Source organism: Balaenoptera physalus (assembly GCF_965194825.1).
Source record: "Balaenoptera physalus genome assembly, chromosome: 3".
NCBI lineage: Eukaryota > Metazoa > Chordata > Mammalia > Artiodactyla > Balaenopteridae > Balaenoptera > Balaenoptera physalus.
The window spans coordinates 64604920-64622087 of NC_138890.1; the positions used below are offsets into that span (position 1 = coordinate 64604920).

At 52.2% G+C, this 17168-nt stretch overlaps 1 protein-coding gene across 1 annotated transcript; it reads left to right on the plus strand.

Moving 5' to 3' along the window:
- Nucleotides 1–10923: 10923 nt before the first annotated feature.
- Nucleotides 10924–15052, plus strand: TIFAB (TIFA inhibitor). Its single transcript, XM_082455159.1, has one exon. It carries the CDS (start codon nt 10996–10998, stop codon nt 11617–11619), a length of 624 nt encoding a protein of 207 aa, XP_082311285.1. The 5' UTR covers nt 10924–10995; the 3' UTR covers nt 11620–15052.
- Nucleotides 15053–17168: the final 2116 nt, after the last annotated feature.

Sequence of the window (17168 nt, forward strand, 5' to 3'; positions counted from 1 at the left end):
GCTGAGGAAGCAGCAGCTTGCTCCTGCTCCTATAGTTCTCTGACGTCTGGCTCCCTCACACTTGAGTGAGTCTTTGCTCATGCACGACCCCTCTTGAGATGCCTGCTCCTCCTTACTAACTTGGTCAACTCCTGCTGGTTCTTCAAGACCGGCCTTGGCATCATCTCCTTGAGGAAGCCTTCCTAAATCCCCCTAGGCTGGTCTTGGCACATTGTTGGGACTCCCTTGTCCTCATGCTTCCCTCCCGGGTCCCACTGGGTGGTACTTGTCTGAGAGCCTGTCTTCTGCATGTGCCTGGACCTCCTTGAGGGCAGGGGGTGTCTCATATGCTTGGCCGCTGCAGAGCCCATCCAGGGCTGGGTGCAGAGGAGGCCAGTTCCCTTTGGGCCCAGCCTGCTCCTTGGGAAGAGGTCCAGAAGCCCCACTTGGAAATAACACATAAATGAGCTGGAACTTGGCTCTGGAGGCATGCCGGGGAAGGGTCCTGAAGGGGGAAGTCTGGCGAGCTTCTGTTCTGTGTGTGGAAACAGCTATGAGTCCCCATGGGCTCCGAGCACATGTACACATGGGGGTGGTCCAGGAGCTCCAAAGCCTAGGGATCCTACTACCACCAAAGCCTCCACTTCCCAGAAGTTTCCATGATCCACCTCTTTGTCCCAGACTGAAATGCAGGTCATGTGGGATCTGACATCCACTCCAAAGTGAGGTTTCTGTCTCTCACTGGTTTTGAAATTCCAATTTTTAGTAAGCCGGTAAAGGAGAATTAAAAGCAGGCAATTTAATTTTGCAAAACAAAGCCACAGAAATTGCTGGAGGGCCTTTCCTTTGTTTTGGCAAAATCAAGCCAGATTGCACTACGCATGGTGACGGCTGCTTCCTGAGGTGGCATTTGAGGCTCACAGCCCCAAATCTTGGCCAGGCTGTCTTTCTTGGCACCAGAAGCCTCCGTGATTTAGCATTTTCCCAGGAAATTCAGGTCCTCCTCCAGCTCATGATGACTATTCCAGATGTGGAAGGTGGCTTGAGGTGTGAGAGGCGGCCGGGGTGAGTGGACACCCAGCGTGGGTAGCACAGGCCCCTCGAACGCCTGCTGCGGGTGGCACTCTGTGCATTGGAGACCAGTTTTCCCTGTGGGAAGTATCCAGCAGTTTAAAGCAGCAGCCTTCTAGGAGGAGCTTTAAACTATGAGCAAATCAAAAGTTCGGAAGTGCTTTGAATCTCTGGGTTTTATGTGTCTACTGCATTGGGGGTTCAGAACTCTGCTCGTGGGCTCTGAGTCTGGGGCACAAACCAGCAAAAAATGGTGCTCAGTGGTGGCTGTCTGGCCGGAGCTTTATTTAGAAGCTCCCGGTAGCAAAAACATAACAATGACACCAACCCTTACCCTTAAAATCTGTGATATCAGGAACACCGGGAAAGTGCAGAGACCAAGCATCACAGGATCCTGCTCACAGGCAGGAAAGGGCAGGTGCTGACCCTGGTAAGTGACCACCGCATGCATGATTCACTGATCTGCCCACTAACACCTCCCCGAAACTCATATTGTTGGAAAACAATCCACACTGCTGAGGGTGCAGCATGTTATTTTTAACGAAGAGTATTTCTGTTAAACAATATAAAGATGGGAACATGAAATTAACAAAACCTACTGGGTGAACTTGAATGCTTTTTGTTTTGTATTGTAGCCAAGGTATGTAAAATATTTTATTCAACCAAATATGGTCAAATATGGTAAACTGTCACCATCAATCATAAATCTTATCTTAAGATAACTATTTGAAAGAAAACTGGATATCCACATGAAGTTGGACACTGGACGCCTACCTTACACGGCATATAAAAATTACCTCAAAATGGATTAAAGATCTAAATGTAAGAATTAAAACTATACAACTCTTAGGAGATAAGCTTCATGACATTGGATTTGGCAATAACTTCTTGGATGTGACACTAAAAGCACAGGCAACAAAAGTAAAAATAGGTACATTGGACTATATGAAAATTAAAAATTTCTGTGCATTCAAGGACACAACAGAGAGAAAAGGCAGCCCACGGAATGGGAGAAAGTATTTGTATATCCCATATCTGATAAGGGGTTAATATCCAGAATATGTAAAGAACTGCTATAACTTAATAACAGAAAAACAAATAACCCAATTAAAAAATGGACAAAGGACTTAAAGGAGACATTTCTCCAAAGACGATATACAAATGGCCAACAGCACATTAAAAGATATTTAACATCAGTAATCATTCAGGAAGTGCAAATCAAAACCACCATGAGATATCCCCTCACACCCATTAGGATAGCTACTATAAAATAAAATAAAATAAAATAAAACACCCACAACACAACAACAACAGAAAATAACAAGTGTTGGCAAGGATGTGAAGAAATTGGAACCCTTCTGCACTATTGGTAGGAATGTAAAATGGTGTGGCCACTATCGAAAACAGTAGGGCAGATCCTCAAAATATTAAACACAGAATTAACATAGCCAGAAATTCCACTGCTGGGTATATATACCAAAGAACTAGAAGCAAGGTATCAAACAGGTATTTATACACCATATTCCCAGCAGCATTATTCACAATAGCCTAAAGTGGAAGCAACCCAAATGTTCATTGACAGATTAATGGATAAACAAAATGTGGTATATACGTACAATGGACTATTATTCAGTCTCAAAAATGAATGAATTCTGACACATACTACGACATGGGTGAACCGTAAGGACATTATGTTAAGTGACACACGCCGATCACAAAAGGACAAATACTGTATGATTCCATTTATATGAGGTATCTAGAATAGTCCAACCCACAGAAACAAGTAGAATGGTGGTTGCCAGGGGCTGGAGGGAGGGCGAAATGGAGAGTTGTTGTTTAATGGGTTTAAAGTTTCAGTTTTGCAAGATGAAAAGGTTCTGGAGATTGTACAACAATGTGAATATACTTAACACTACTGAACTGTACATTTAAAATGGCTAAAATGGGAAACTGTGTTATGTGCATTTGACCACAATTTAAAGAAAGATAACTATTTGCAGAGGAACAGTTTTCTTTTTTTTCCTCCATCCTCCTGCTGTCAGATCTACATGGAGTACTTCTAGGCACCAGGGACCACCTAAATTGCCTCACAGAGGTTTTTTTCATGGTATGTTAAAAATCTGCCTTTGAAGACATGCTAATTTCAGAATACATTTTATTCCGAAACTTTAGTTAAAGTATTTATGCTAGGCTTTTACCTCACTTAATTAAAAACAAAAACCCCATGTTTGATGTGTGTTGTGCTGTGTTTTGGGCCATCTTTCCTGGCCAGCTGCGTTCTGTAAATAAGACCAAGCTGTGTTTCTTCAATGTGGGTTCTTGACTGAAAAAGAAAGAAGCCCTTTGCAAATCCTTTTGACCAGGTGAAAGCAGATCCCTCTCCAAGTGTTAGATGAAGGTACTGGCTATAGGGCCGGGGAGGTTGGGCAGGCATGATTATCCCCATTCTACAGATGAGGACAGTGAGGCCCAGAGAGGAAAAGCAACTTGCCACAAAGTATGTCCATGGCAGAGCCAAGGCTGGGCTCCCAGTGAGGGCTCCCTCCCTGCCCTCCAGCCCACAGCTGCTCTGGATGCTGTGGGTGAAGCAGGAGGGGACAGCACACAGGCCAGGATGCAAGACGCCTCTGCCTCCGCCTCCCCCGGCAGCCTAAGGGACAGCCCTTAGCTCAGTGGGAAAAAAGGAAGTAAAAGCACAAGGTAATTGCTGGGCTTGCTGGCACTGGCTCTATGTGGCCTGACTATCCCACCCCAAGGTGAGAGCCCAGGAGGCCTCAGAATTCCCAGGCACCATGTCTCTGGGGCCTGCCCCAGGCATTGGTCAGGGCTCCATTACTGGATTTAGCATAAAGTAAAATGGACATATATTAAGAACACAGAACAATAATGAAATTGGGCTTAGCAGTGACCCCTGGAGTAGGGGAGGGAGCATGGGCAGAATGCTCACCATCTCTGGCTCTGGAGCAGGTGGCGGTCACCCCCCGGGCAGCGCTGGCCAGCCCCACCTGTGCAAGGAGGCCCCACCAGCACTCTGGGAGGGACCGCAGCAGGAATAAGCAGCCAGGGCCGTCCCTCATAGCCATTTGCTTCACCCAGCCCAGCCCAGCCATCAGAAGCTGGGGACCCAAGGCCCATAGAGGGGAAAGGGCTTGCCCCTTGGGAGCGCAGGAGTTGAGGGCAATGATCTGAAGATCAGACCTGGGTTTGAGAGGCAGCTCCGTGACCTTCTATGTGGGTGATCTTGAGTAAGTTACTTAATTGTGCCTCTGCTCTCTCATTTGTGAAACAGAATTAATATTGGAACCTCTCCCACAGGTGTAGTGAGGATTAAATAAGACAGTTCGTATAAGGGCTTAGCACAGGACACAGCATAGAGTCAGGACTCACTCAATGCTCATTTCATTATTGTTTTAAAATTCAAATGCACCATCACTGTCGTTGTTACCATTCTTATTAGCCAAGGGCATAGAGCAAAGCGTGGGAGAGCCCTTCCAGCAGCTGGGCAGCTGACTCCACCTTCCTCCGCCAGGTGCCACCCCACCTATCATCGGTTCCACCTGGCCAGCTCCTAGTCATTCTGCACAAGTCAGCACAGCGTCCCCTCCTCCAGGGTGCTTCCCTGGTGCTCCCCACCCCTGGCAGTTTAGGTGCCCCTCCTGGGTTCATATTCTGGGCATCCCTGCCATCACAGCACCACCTCTACAAGTGACAGCTAATTTTTTTCTTACCTGACGGCTCAGTGGGGGCAGGGAACACTGTCCTGATGATCATGGTAACAACCGCTCCATCCGTATCCTGAGCGCTTAGTAAGCATGAGGTGCTGGCCTGGGCCGAGTGTGGTGCATGCCTTTCCTCCAAGGGGGCCCCTCCTTGGAGAGGATCATGGCTACTCCATCTTACAGGTAAGGAAGCAGACCTGGCCTCTCACCCTCGCTGTGTTGCGTACTAAGTTTGTCCCTGGGCAGGGATATGTCTGTCCCAGCACCTGCCCTTATAACCAATCGCCGCTCTGTGGGGCCTCACGCTCTGGCTTCCAGCTCTATCTCCACGGTCGGAGTTGGTGTCCTCTGGTGAGATTTGCTGTAGATTCACGTTGGGCCATTTCAGGGCATTCTGAGTCAGAGAAACAAGGACCCTCTCGCCCTCCCTCCCCAGCAGTCCCATGAATAGCTCCCCCAGCCTTTCACCGTCCGCCCCTTTCCGCCTAGAAGAACAAGCCACCGGGTTGAGGGATGCTGCCACCTGGTGGCCACAGGCTATCAGGACACGCGGGGATGTCCTGATGGGGATGGGGGTGGTGAGCGGCCACACTGGCTTGGCAGGCTGGAAGCAGGGCCCTCTCTGCTGAGTGCACTGCCAGACAGCCAGCGGAGCACACGTTTGGAGAAGGGTGGAGCAGCTGGACCGCACAGAACACCACCCATGAGGCACGATAGCTTCATGTTTAGGCCCAGGAGTACAACAGAGTGGGCCCAAATCCTGGTTCGGACATTTCCCAGACATGTGATCTTAATTAGTCGACTGATTGCTGGGGGCCTCAGCTTCCCTTCCTGTGTACTGAGTAGCCTTCTTCTCCTGGGTTAGGGCCACGTGCCCCAGCCAGAACGTGGAGATTCTTTCTAGAGCATCCGTTTTACTTCATTATCGCTTAAAAATGGAATTTCTATTGAACTCAGGCAAATTATATATTCAGCTCCAGAATTATGTTTAAGCAAAACCTGAAGGCTTCTGAGAATCTGGGGTTTGTGCAAGCTGTCAGTCGGCTCTGCCAGCCCCTCTCCCCAGGATGCATCTGCACTCGACTCTGGTGTTCTACCTACCAACCCTCCCCAAGTACTTGGCACTTTGCACATGTTTCATTTAGCCCTCACACAGCAACAAATTATCCTCATTTTACAGAGCAGAAATCAGGTTCAGAGAGGCTGAGTAACTTGTCTGAGGGCACACAGCTGCTACAAGAAGGATCCAAGCCCCAGACCTGAGTCTATCTAACAGTAGAGTCCTCGTCTGCCCATCATTGTAGGAGCCCCTGAAGCTGTCCTTCTGTCCCTGAGCTCTCGAAGGAGCACGACTGGGGGCGTTTGCTCACTGATGTACCCTCCCCAGCGTCCTGACACCAGCCAAAGAAGGCCATCCTAGCCAAGGGCGCCGTGCAGAGAGAAGCCAGCACCTCCACTCCCCCTGCTCTCACCTTCCCTGGCTCTCACCCTGCCCCCGGGGAAAGGCCAGACAGTTACCAGCACGCCTTCCTGCTAGTCCGTGGGAGGCGCAGCTGGGCAGTGCTTCCTCTTGTCAGATAAGTTCCCTGGCTGTTTCAGTTCTCTGTCTCGCTGGGAACTGCTGGGAACTGCTGGGAACTGAGATATGAGGGAACTCAGGGGCTATGAGCACATCTCTTCCACCCACACGCTCTCCCGTGCCAGGGCTGGGAGTGGGGACACAGCTTTCCTCTCACTGAGGCCTGGTTCCAGGGGGCAGTGAGGAGGGATGTCCCATGCCCCGGCGAGGAAAACTAAGGCATGGAGAGGGGATAGGACTTACCCAAGGTCATACACCTAGGGGCAGCAAAGCCCCTGCCAGGCTTCTGCCTGAGGCCCACTGCCCTTCTCTGCAGATGGGAGGAAATACCTGAGCATCACCAAGAAGGGAAGGCAGTGTGTGTGAGGGGCCCTGGGGAGGACCGTGGTTCCGAGACATGCAGCTGGCCGGCAGTCTGGGCTAGGCAGACCCATGGGCCGCGAGGAAGGTCTCTGGAACATGGCCAGCCACCTTCCACTCAGCAGGCTCAGCCCTGGTGTGTTTGCAGACCTTAAATCTCCTCAGAGTGGCCATTTGGACTTCTGGTTATCCATCCGTCCATCAGGGAGGTGAAGCTGTCTGTGCTGAACGGGGCTATGGTGCCGGCAAGAGCCCTGAGGTCTAGCCTGACTGCCTGCCCCAGGCCCCTCTCCCTCATAAGCCAACCAGCGCGCCTGAAATGCTGCCATTGGAACCACTGCGTGCAGGGAGGATGCCGCGTGACGACGAAGGCAGAGATCAGGGTGATGCCTCTACAGGCCAAGCAATGCCAAGGATTGCCAGCAAACCTCCAGCAGCTAGGTGACAGGCCTGGAACAGATTCTCTTTCAGAAGGAACTAATTCTGCTGAAACAGTCTTGGACTTCTAGTCCCCAGGACTTTGAGACATACATTTCTGTTTATTTAAGCGACCCCATTTGTGGTACTTTGTTATGGCAGCCCCAGTAAACGAATACACCAGTCAATACCTCTCTGCAGAGATCATTCAATACTCTGACCTCTATTACCATAGGCTAGTTTTATCTGTTCTTGCATTTCATGTAAATGGAATCATACAGTCTATATCATTTGTGCCTGGTTTCTTTTGCTCTCCATAATGGTCTTGAGATTCATCTCCATTGTTTTGTGTATCATTGGTCCATTCTCTTTTTTACTGCTGTGTAGTGTTTCACTGTATACATATTATACAAATTTTTATCCATTTTTCTTAATGGACATTTGGGTTGTTTCCAGTTTGGGGTTAATAGGATAAAACTTCTGTGAACATTCTTTTTTTTTAATTTTATTTATTTTTTTATACAGCAGGTTCTTATTAGTCATCAATTTTATATACATCAGTGTATACATGTCAATCCCAATCTCCCAATTCATCACACCACCATCCCCACCCCCCCGCCGCTTTCCCCCCTTGGTGTCCATACGTTTGTTCTCTACATCTGTGTCTCAACTTCTGCCCTGCAAACCAGTTCATCTGTACCATTTTTCTAGGTTCCACATACATGCGTTAATATACGATATTTGTTTTTCTCTTTCTGACTTACTTCACTCTGTATGACAGTCTCTAGGTCCATCCACATCTGTGAACATTCTTGTACAGGTCTTTTTGTGGACGTACATAGTGAGATTGTTTCTGTTGGTTTTTTCTCTTGTTTGACAGTTGGTCCTGTAGCTTAGCATGCCTAGTACTTTTTTTATTAATTGTAGAACATTGTTAATGAGAAGTTGTAGAGGCTCTGTTTGATATTAACTTTTTCTAGCAAGTATTTCTTTTTTTTTCTAGGAAGCAGTTAGAGAAGAGAGACTGAGATCATCTGGGGCCAGTGCTGGACACACATCCATCTTGGTCTCTTCCAGGCGGCCCTCGAAGGCCAGCAGAGCCCTGGAGAGGTGGGCATAGAAGGTGGCCTTCCTGCTGTCCTACTGCTGGAGAGGCCACCCTCTGTGAGTAGCTGTTTTATCCTTCCCCTGAGGCCCTGCCCTTTCCTGAGACACTCAGTGGACCGCCGTGTTGCCCATAGCTCCCTTGGCCACCCCTGGTCCAGCCACGGTGGCCCCCTCACAGTCTCCCACATGCAATGGGAGCTCCCCTCACTGGCCCTCTATCCAAAAGAGCTCCCCTTTCTAACAGGTCTGGGATGCCTTTGCCCCACCCACCTGGCAGGGGGGAAGAGGAACTCTGTTCATACCCTGAAATAGCTCTCAAGGTCCCTGGGGATGGGGCAGTAGAGATTGGCAGAGATGAAACCCGGGAGGGAACTCAGGGGCCTCTCCTAGCAAGGGTCCCAGACTGGGGTTTCCAACCTCTTAGCAGTGGGGCTGCACTTCTGCAACAAGAAATTACGCTTCCATTTTCTTTCCTAAAGGGAAAAAGGAAGACAGCAACAAACCTGATGAGCATTCTGACACATCACTTCCCCGAACCGTAGCCATAATTGCCATCCCCAGACCAGCCCCAGCCCAGACCCACTTCCTCCCGGGAGCTCACAGCTGCAGTGCCGGAGTCAGACGTGACCCTGGAAGTAAGGTAGGTGGAGGTCAGAAGCTCACAGCTGCAGTGCCGGAGTCAGACGTGACCCTGGAAGTAAGGTAGGTGGAGGTCAGAGACCTGAGCTCACAGTGAGGGGAGAAGGCCTGGTGGGACTGGGAACGGGGCCCCTGCCGGCTCCTCGCCAGGCACATACCCCGGAGAGTCTTCCTCTGAGTTTCCGCTTCCCTGGAACAACTGGGGTCCTGGAGCAAAGAGAAGGCCTCTGCAGGGGCTCTGCACCGGCAGGGGGATTTCTATCAGCTCTGGAGGACTCAGCAGAGCAGAGAGTAAGGTCACAAGAGCAGTGTTGAACCCTTTTTTCTGAGGGATTCTCTTAGGGTCCCTGGGCCATGGGATTGGTTCCTGGAAGTGAACTCTGAGCTCCAGGCCGGGCCTGAGGACTTGGCTGTCCAGCTCAGCTGTCCTGGGCCTGGTTTACGCACACCTCAGGGAGAGGCTTTCTGCAGGCTGGGGCAAGAAGCGGGGTGTGGTTGTGGTGTGTCTGTGTGGGGCTGCATGTGTGTGTGCATGAGGGAAAAGGGTGTGCCCTAAGGGCTCTGCACTCACTGTCAGATTGGGAGGTTCTCACCATTACTTCACCCAAAAGATAGGGAGTCCAGGGTCTGGAGGGACTTGGAGCCTGTCCCACAGCCTTTAAGGACCAGACTCTCATGTGGGGTCTCTCTGGACTGGATTTCACATGATTTTCACATGTGTGAGCCTCTTCTCATTTAGCCATTTGGCAGGTGTGCCCCCAGACACTTGCTGTGGCCAGGCCCCGTCTGGACCGGGCAGTGGGACACAGGGCATTGAGGCAGCTCTGCCCTCGGGAGGCCTCAGGGATGACAGGAGGAGAGGAGCACAGGGCAGATGGGGCAAGGACCCACAGAACTGACACATAATGGAAAAGGGACTGAATGGAGCAGCCCCGGGGGGACCCTCCTTGTTGTGAGGGTCTGAGTGCAGAGAGAGGAAAAGGGCTTCATGGAAGAGGTCACATTTGAACCGGGCCTTGAGCAGTTTGGGATGGAAGATGCATTCTCAGGAGAGAAAATACTGTAAGCAAAAGCCTGGTGCTGGGGAAGTGTACATTTAGTTATTCAGATCCACTCAGTCCTTGGTTCCTGTAGAAGGTGGTGGCATGTCCTGGGCCCTATGGGGTTGGTGCATGTGCCACAGAGTTTATGTTCCTCAAATCCATGCAGGAACAGAGGCTTCCTGCATGTGCCAGTGAGATTCTAAAGGACAAATTTCTAGAGATGGAGTTACAGAGGCAAGTGACATGTGCATTGCACACTGGCAGATATGTATGGCCAGTTGACCTCCGTGGAACCCCATCAGTTCTGAGAGAGATCTCAGCTCTTTCCAAGTTCATCACCAGGATCTGTCTTCTGCCCCAGACAGTGAGGAGGGGATGCCTGTGGCATTCGCACGCATAGGAACACTTAGAAGGTGCTAGATGTTTTTGTTCTTCCTTGGGGTGTCCAGGCAGCCTTTCTGATCCCCCAGGAGCAGGCGGGGGTCCCCTCTTCTGTGTCACTCCACAACGCCGGGAGCTAGAAACCCCTTCTCCTTTCCCAGCTGGTGTTCCTGTTGATCAGCTCATCCCCAGCCACTGGTCAGCGCCTGGCTCAGAGGAGGGCGCGGCAAGCATTTGCTGTGTGACTGGCGGATACAAGGAAGGTGGATCCTACCTTCTGTCCTTCCCTTTCCATGAGGCAGGGCAAATTGTCCCCAAATGCCAACAGGCCACCCAAACCCCACCACACAGGCTGGTATGCCTTGGACCTTGCACAGACAAGGATCAACATACCTACGTTACAGAAGAGAGAACTAAAATTTGGAGATTGAGTAACATGCCTCACTCAGAGCGTGTTTGTTAGGGATGAAGCTGAGGCTAGAAGCAGCGGGCCTGAGCTTTCATACCAGCTCTGGCCGTGGCTGCAGCCTGGCTGGAGCAGAATGACTGCATCGACGTTCAGTGCCCGGCCCTGCTTGGCCGGAGGTGGCTGGGAGCCCCTGAGGTGGGCAAGAATGTCCGGGCTCAGGGAATCACAGAGGAGTGTCTGCCTCCACCCACGCCTGTGTGTCTGTGCTCCGTCTTTCTTAGGCTATCGTCCATGGAGAGGCCCCTCACGGTCCTGCAGGTGAGCCTGCACCACCCCACGCCAGGCCCTGCCACCTTCGCCAACGTCCCTCCGCAGCTAGAGCACGACACCAGCCCACTGCTGGTGGGCCGGGGCCTGGATGCCCACCTCCGGCTGCAGCTCCCTCGCCTCTCCCGCCAGCACTTGTCACTGGAACCCTACCTGGAGAAGGGCAGTGCCCGGCTGGCCTTCAACTTGAAGGCTCTGAGCCGCAAGGGCTGCGTGTGGGTCAACGGGCTGACGCTGAGGTTCCTGGAGCAGGTGCCCCTGAGCACCGTCAACAGGGTCGCCTTCTCTGGCATGCAGATGGTGGTCCACATCGAGGGAGGCACCTCCCTGGAGGCCTTTGTCTGCTGCTTCCAACTCAGCCCCTCGCCCCTGATTTACAGGCTCCAGGCTGAGGAGACCGACGAACGGGAAATCATCCCCCAGGAGCAGCCTCCCTCAGGTTCAGGGCAGCAGGCTCGGGGTCACCTGGGGTTTCTCGACAGCCCTTCCCAGCCCAGCCCTGGAGGAGCACCAGAAATACAGCTCCAGAGGGAGCCCCCAGACAGTGCGCTCTGCGAGCCCCGCCGGCCACCCCGGAGCAAGCCTTAGCTGAAATGGGACTTGAAATAGTCAAGCTACATCATGCAAGGCTGACAAGCCAGGCCTGCCGCGTAATAATGAACCTATTCTGCAAGCATGAACCACCAGGGGTGAGGGGAGTGCCCTCCGCATCCACAGCTATGCAAGGTAACAGGAACTTCATATACTTTCAGAGGCCCTGAGGGGTTCTGGGAGCCTCTCTCAGTGTTTCCCCACATTTCCCCCTCTCATCTGACTAGGAGTTACTTTATGTTGCTAATTTTGTGTGCCGCTTAAGAGCTGGAGTTTGAGGTTGCACCAGGAATGCATGGACACATGTAACAATTACGTTTGTGGTAGCTTGGGGTTACCTTGGGCTTTCAAATACCCACAGGCACTCGGGGCTTAGGGAAGCCTGTGTTTAATAAACTGCAAGTATTTCATTAAGCTGGCATACCCAGTAGGATTCCCTGATCCCCAGATGGGCCGCCTGCACACCACATCCTCATGCAGAGGCAGGGGCGGGAAATAGAGAAGAGGTGTAAGAGGAAATTGGCAAGGCGGGGGCTCACAGTTCTGGAAAGGATGAAGGTAGAGCGGAGGGCTTCCTGGGGATGGGGAGCTGGGGGCTGGGCCTGCCCGGGAATGCATTGCCACTGTCATCCTCTTCATCCTCATGCCCCCCCACTCTCACTTCTGGATCAAAGCCTTGGCTGACCAGAGGGCAAAGGTCTTCAGGGGAAGGTAGCTTCCCAGAGCAATGGGCTCTTCCAGGACTAATTCTATGAGAGGGCGGGGTGGGAGGTTGTGACAGAACACAGTTCAGCAGTTATTTCACTCAAGGGTGGGTCGTATGCCAACGGGGGTGGACTACTAGGGGATCAAGAGTGGGCTCATTTTCTCAGTGCCTGTTGGGAGGTATGTGCTGGGGGCGCAGAGCACAGGCAGCCACGCTCCGTGCCGTCCCGGGGAGGGGGAGTGTGGTTTAGAAACCGTGTTCACCTGTGTCATGCAGGGAGGGACCTCAGACCCAGAGGGTTGCCATCAGCCTTGACCCTGCTCTACGATATCCAAGGCACTGAAGCTGCCCACGAGCTGGCTCACATCCCCAGGTCTGTGACCACCTCCAGCAAGGCTTCCAACACTCCTCACTTCCCGCCCAAGAAGAGAGATCCTTTTGCACCCAGCGTAGGCCGCAAGGAAGTTCAACCGCACTGCCAGGCCTGAGCATCTTCTCCTTGGGGAAGGTAGCAGTGGGCAGGACCCAGGCTGCCCACACTTGGGAAGATTCCATCCGATAGGGAATGAGGCAGATACACTCAGGTCACAGCCACAAAGCAGAGGAGGGCAAGGGATGTGAGAAGAAGGGGCTGTCCAAAGCTGTGAATGGCCCATGGGGCCGCCAGAGCAGTCCTTCACTCAACTTTCACCAAGCACCCACCTTGTACCAGATGCTGTGCAAAGCCCGGGGAACCAGCAGTGAACAGGTTGACTAAGGCCCTGCCCTCAGGGAGCTTACTTGGGACTCAGGAAAGACATGCTTTCAGGAGATGATCACTGTGGGCAGTGCTAGAGACATTATTTTCTCTCTCTTCATGCTGGTGTTAACCTCAGCTCTACCGTTAAGTGGCCGTGTCTGGTGAGTGCTTACTATGTACTCCACGCTCTGCTAGGTGCTGTGTACATTCCCCCATTTAATCTCCACAATGCCCAGATAGACAATGGTGTTAACCACATTGTACAGATGAGGAAATTGAGGGTCAGAAAAGTGAAGTATCTTGCCCAACGTCACACCACTCACTAGCTGTGTGATCTTGGGCAAGTGACTTAGGCTGCTTTGGTCTCCATTTCTCCTTCTGGAAAATGGACAAGATGATAGCACCTCCCTGCTGGAGCCCGCTGGGCTCCCCACTGGAGCCAGCCAGTGGGCCGTGAGGGTTTTAGGAGGTGGCACATATAAAGCACTTACAGCACCTGGCACACAGCGGCCACTCAGTAAGCGTTAGCTACTATCGCGAGACCTGAGAGAGGGAAACATATAGGTCCTGGCCCAAGGGCTCACCTTAGACAGGAATATGGAGTGAGAGAAGGTTGGGAGCCTGGCGGGATGGCTCCAGAGCCTGAGGGCTCATCCACACTCTGTGATTCCCTGATGAAGAATTTTGTCTTAGCCATGGACCTGGTGGGCAGTCAGGAGGGGGTTTATTATTGTGAACGTTGGCACCAGAAGGCCCAATATTCAGGGTTTGTAGAATGGGAGACACACGGTCAGGGCGGGTGAGCAGCAGAAGCCCTGTGTGGTGTGGTCTGATGAAGCCCATGTTTTGGGACTGCCTTTATTTTTCACACAATGATCCCTCCACAGACCGAAGTGCTCCCCAAACTATGCATTAGGGAGCAGCAGTCCTTTGCATGCAGAACTGAGAAGCCACTGCCCGGAGACTAAACCTGAACATCAAAGGCTGAAGAGAGGAAGCTGGCTGGTGGCTCCCCAGAGTCCCCAGGGTGCAGCTCCCCTGCTCCACCAGGGAACCTCTGCCATAGACCTAGAGTCCTCTTCCTTCCAGGAAGGAGCAAACCCAACCCAGCTGGGGGCCTATGAGAGGGAGCAGCCCGCCTCCTCCCTGGGGGGGTCTCTGACTTGGGGTGAAGTCTGGGAGGCCCTCTGGGCCCCAGGATGGACTGTGCAGCACGCGGGAGGAGGGCAGACCAGAGCCAGGGCAGAAGGGAGCCAAGAAACACCCAGCTTGTTGTTTCAGACTCTACCTGTTCATGAAGTCCCCTCCGGAAACTCACTGCCTGCCTCATACACGTTTCCTAAACAGCAAAGCTCCACTCCATGCAAGGCTCCATTTTTCTTGGGTAGAAAACCATTTAAATCACCAGACCCCAACACCCACCCCTCAATTCTCGCCCAGCAGTTAGAATTATCAGATTGGTTTCAGGCCCTGGTCCATGAACTTGATACCCCTTTCCTTTGCTGCTCAGACAGACTGAGCAGGGCGGTGAGTGCCTCTCAACAATGTCCTCTGCATTCCCTCAGCTCCCATACACAGGGCAGCCTATGTGGCTGAGGGGTGTACATGAGCATGCGTGTGCACACGCACGCATGCACGCACGCACATGCACACACACGCGCACATGCGCACACACACACACACGCATGCGCACACGCACACATGCTGTTGTGGCTCCAAGCTGGGGCTCTGCAGTCAGGCTGCTGCCTGGGTTAGAATTCTTGCTCCACACTTACTAGTTCTGGGATCTTGGACAAGTGACTGAAATTCCCTGTACCTCAGTTTCTTCTTCTGGGAAATGGGGAAAATAACAGCTTTGAGAAGGTAAAATGAGGCACTGCCTATAAAGAACCTGGTGCAGTGTCTGGCACACGGGAAGTGCTCAATAGGGTCGCTTTCATGTTTGATTTAGTGGAATGAATCGAATGCATATAGACACATGGACTCAGCTTATACACACACACACACACACACACACGCACACACACACACACACACACACATGCACACACACATCTGCTACAAAGAGCTACATCAATTACATTCAGGCATACCCCAGAGTGCTACAACTCTCTGAGAGGACATCTGGAAATTTAGAAATCATTCCCTGTGCCCTTTCAGGCATTATAACCACACATTCCTCTGCTCTTCTAAGAATGGGAGTCTCCCCGACTTGTCTGTGAGTCACTGCATTCGCTTGAGCCCCGTGCTGAGGGAGACACGAGAATGCTCCATCAACAACCCCAGCGTGGGGCTCTGAGGCACAAAGAAACGCCGTCAGGTCGTGGCGGCAGACGCATCAGACAGCGCAGTCCTGGCCACAGCCATGCACAGCCGTTCTCTCCCGGCATCGGAACGCTGCACCCACGGTTTCCATGTCTCTCTCCCTGTGAGACCCCAAGATCCACACAGACAAGGACCCTGGGTGGTTTGCTGTTGTATTCCCGACGGCCATCACAGAGCTGGGCAGAGCCGGGACAGACAGACAGGCACGCGTGGTCAGGGAAGCAGTCACCTTGGCGGTGCTAAGGCTTGAGCCAGGCTTCTCGGGGCAGGCAAGGGCCAGGCCAAGGCCTGCAGTGGGGGGCAAGAAGCAGGCCGGCCCTCTGGGGCAACAAGGCCGCGAAGCTGAGGGCAGACAGTAAGTCTTACCTGCTGTAGGCTTCTGTTGGGGCAGCCCAGAGCCTCTGGCTGGGGCAGAACAAGGCTGGTTCTTCTGTGTAGTTCTTGAGACTCTGCAGCCCAAACTCAACCCGAATTCTGGGTTTTTGGAACTCGGTGTGATGACTACTGAGGAAGGTTGACAGATTTGACAGGGTCCCACATACCAAGAGATAGCTCTCAGCCAGCACTTCCTGCCCCAAACAGAGGCACGGAGGTGTCCCCAGCAGACCCTGGGAGGGCTCCCAGCCACGGCAATCAGGGGTTGGGCTGGCTGGGTTGAGTCTGGGCCTGTGGGCCACAGAGACCACCTACCCCAAACACACACTAGGAGCACACAGCCTCCCTGAAACAAGACTGTCTCTTAAAGAGATTTCCTGTGGTGCAGGACGCTAAGATCTCGCCCTGCTAGAGGCATCTGCATTTTCAAAGAAAGGATTGGAGAGGGCAATGCTTACCCAGTGGAAAGAGCGACATTAAAGTTTTCACAGTAGGCTGATAAAGGAAACATTTTCCCTTTCCCCTCAAATCGACGGTTACTTCGTAAATGTGAAGTAAGACAGAGTTAAGGGGCTAGCTCAAGGTTGCCCTGTGACCAAAGAGAGCTGAGACAGGAACTGAGAAGGGATTCTTTCCCAGCAGCCCACTGAGCGGCCAGGCTGCAGTCAGCAAAGAGATGTGCAAAAGCAAGGGAGCCCCACGCCAGGTGAATGGTTCGCTGCCACCTCCATAACCTCCTCCCGCCGCCAGACTGGGCCGGGAGACCTGCCTCCTGCAGTATCTGCGGCGTGAGTTTGGTTCTCCAGCTTTGCTCTGTGTCCCCTTCTTCCTCTGCTTCCTCTCCATGGCATCTGCTGGTACTGGTGCCTCCAGCAGGTTAGCTGGTCTCTGAATCACTAAGGCAACCTCCCCTCACTGAGGCAGCTCTCCCTGCACCCCGCGCCCCAGTCACGCTCTACCACACCAGGCCCCGAAGCCAGACAAGGAGGAGCTAAGCCAGCTCCTCCACCTTTAGGAGGAGATTTTGGAGTTAATAAACTCTATTCATGTTGCAGGTTGTGGTCCCTCTTACCTTGAAAGTGAACTCACAGGCGGATTAAAGTGAAATAAAATCTACCATTTGAGTTACGTTCTCAGCTGATTGGAAACATGCATTACCTCCCCATGACCGGGCCGTGAGAAGGGAAGTTATCTTTCTTTAGAGTTTGTAAACTCTTTATGGCTGAGGCAGCTTTAATCCTGCTGGGGGAAAAAAAATGATCCGGGAATAAATTGCTCTCATTTACCTTTGTTTTCCAATCATACGCTCCAGTGGGAACAAAACAGCCTAAGTGAGTGGATGTGGGGAGCCAGGTGATCCTCAACAGAAGACGTTCATTATTTTCTTCTTTAGGCACGTGA

What these genes read in the sequence shown, in the direction of transcription:
- TIFAB (XM_082455159.1), top strand. Translation starts at nt 10,996, where the DNA reads ATGGAGAGGCCCCTCACGGTCCTGCAGGTGAGCCTGCACCACCCCACG.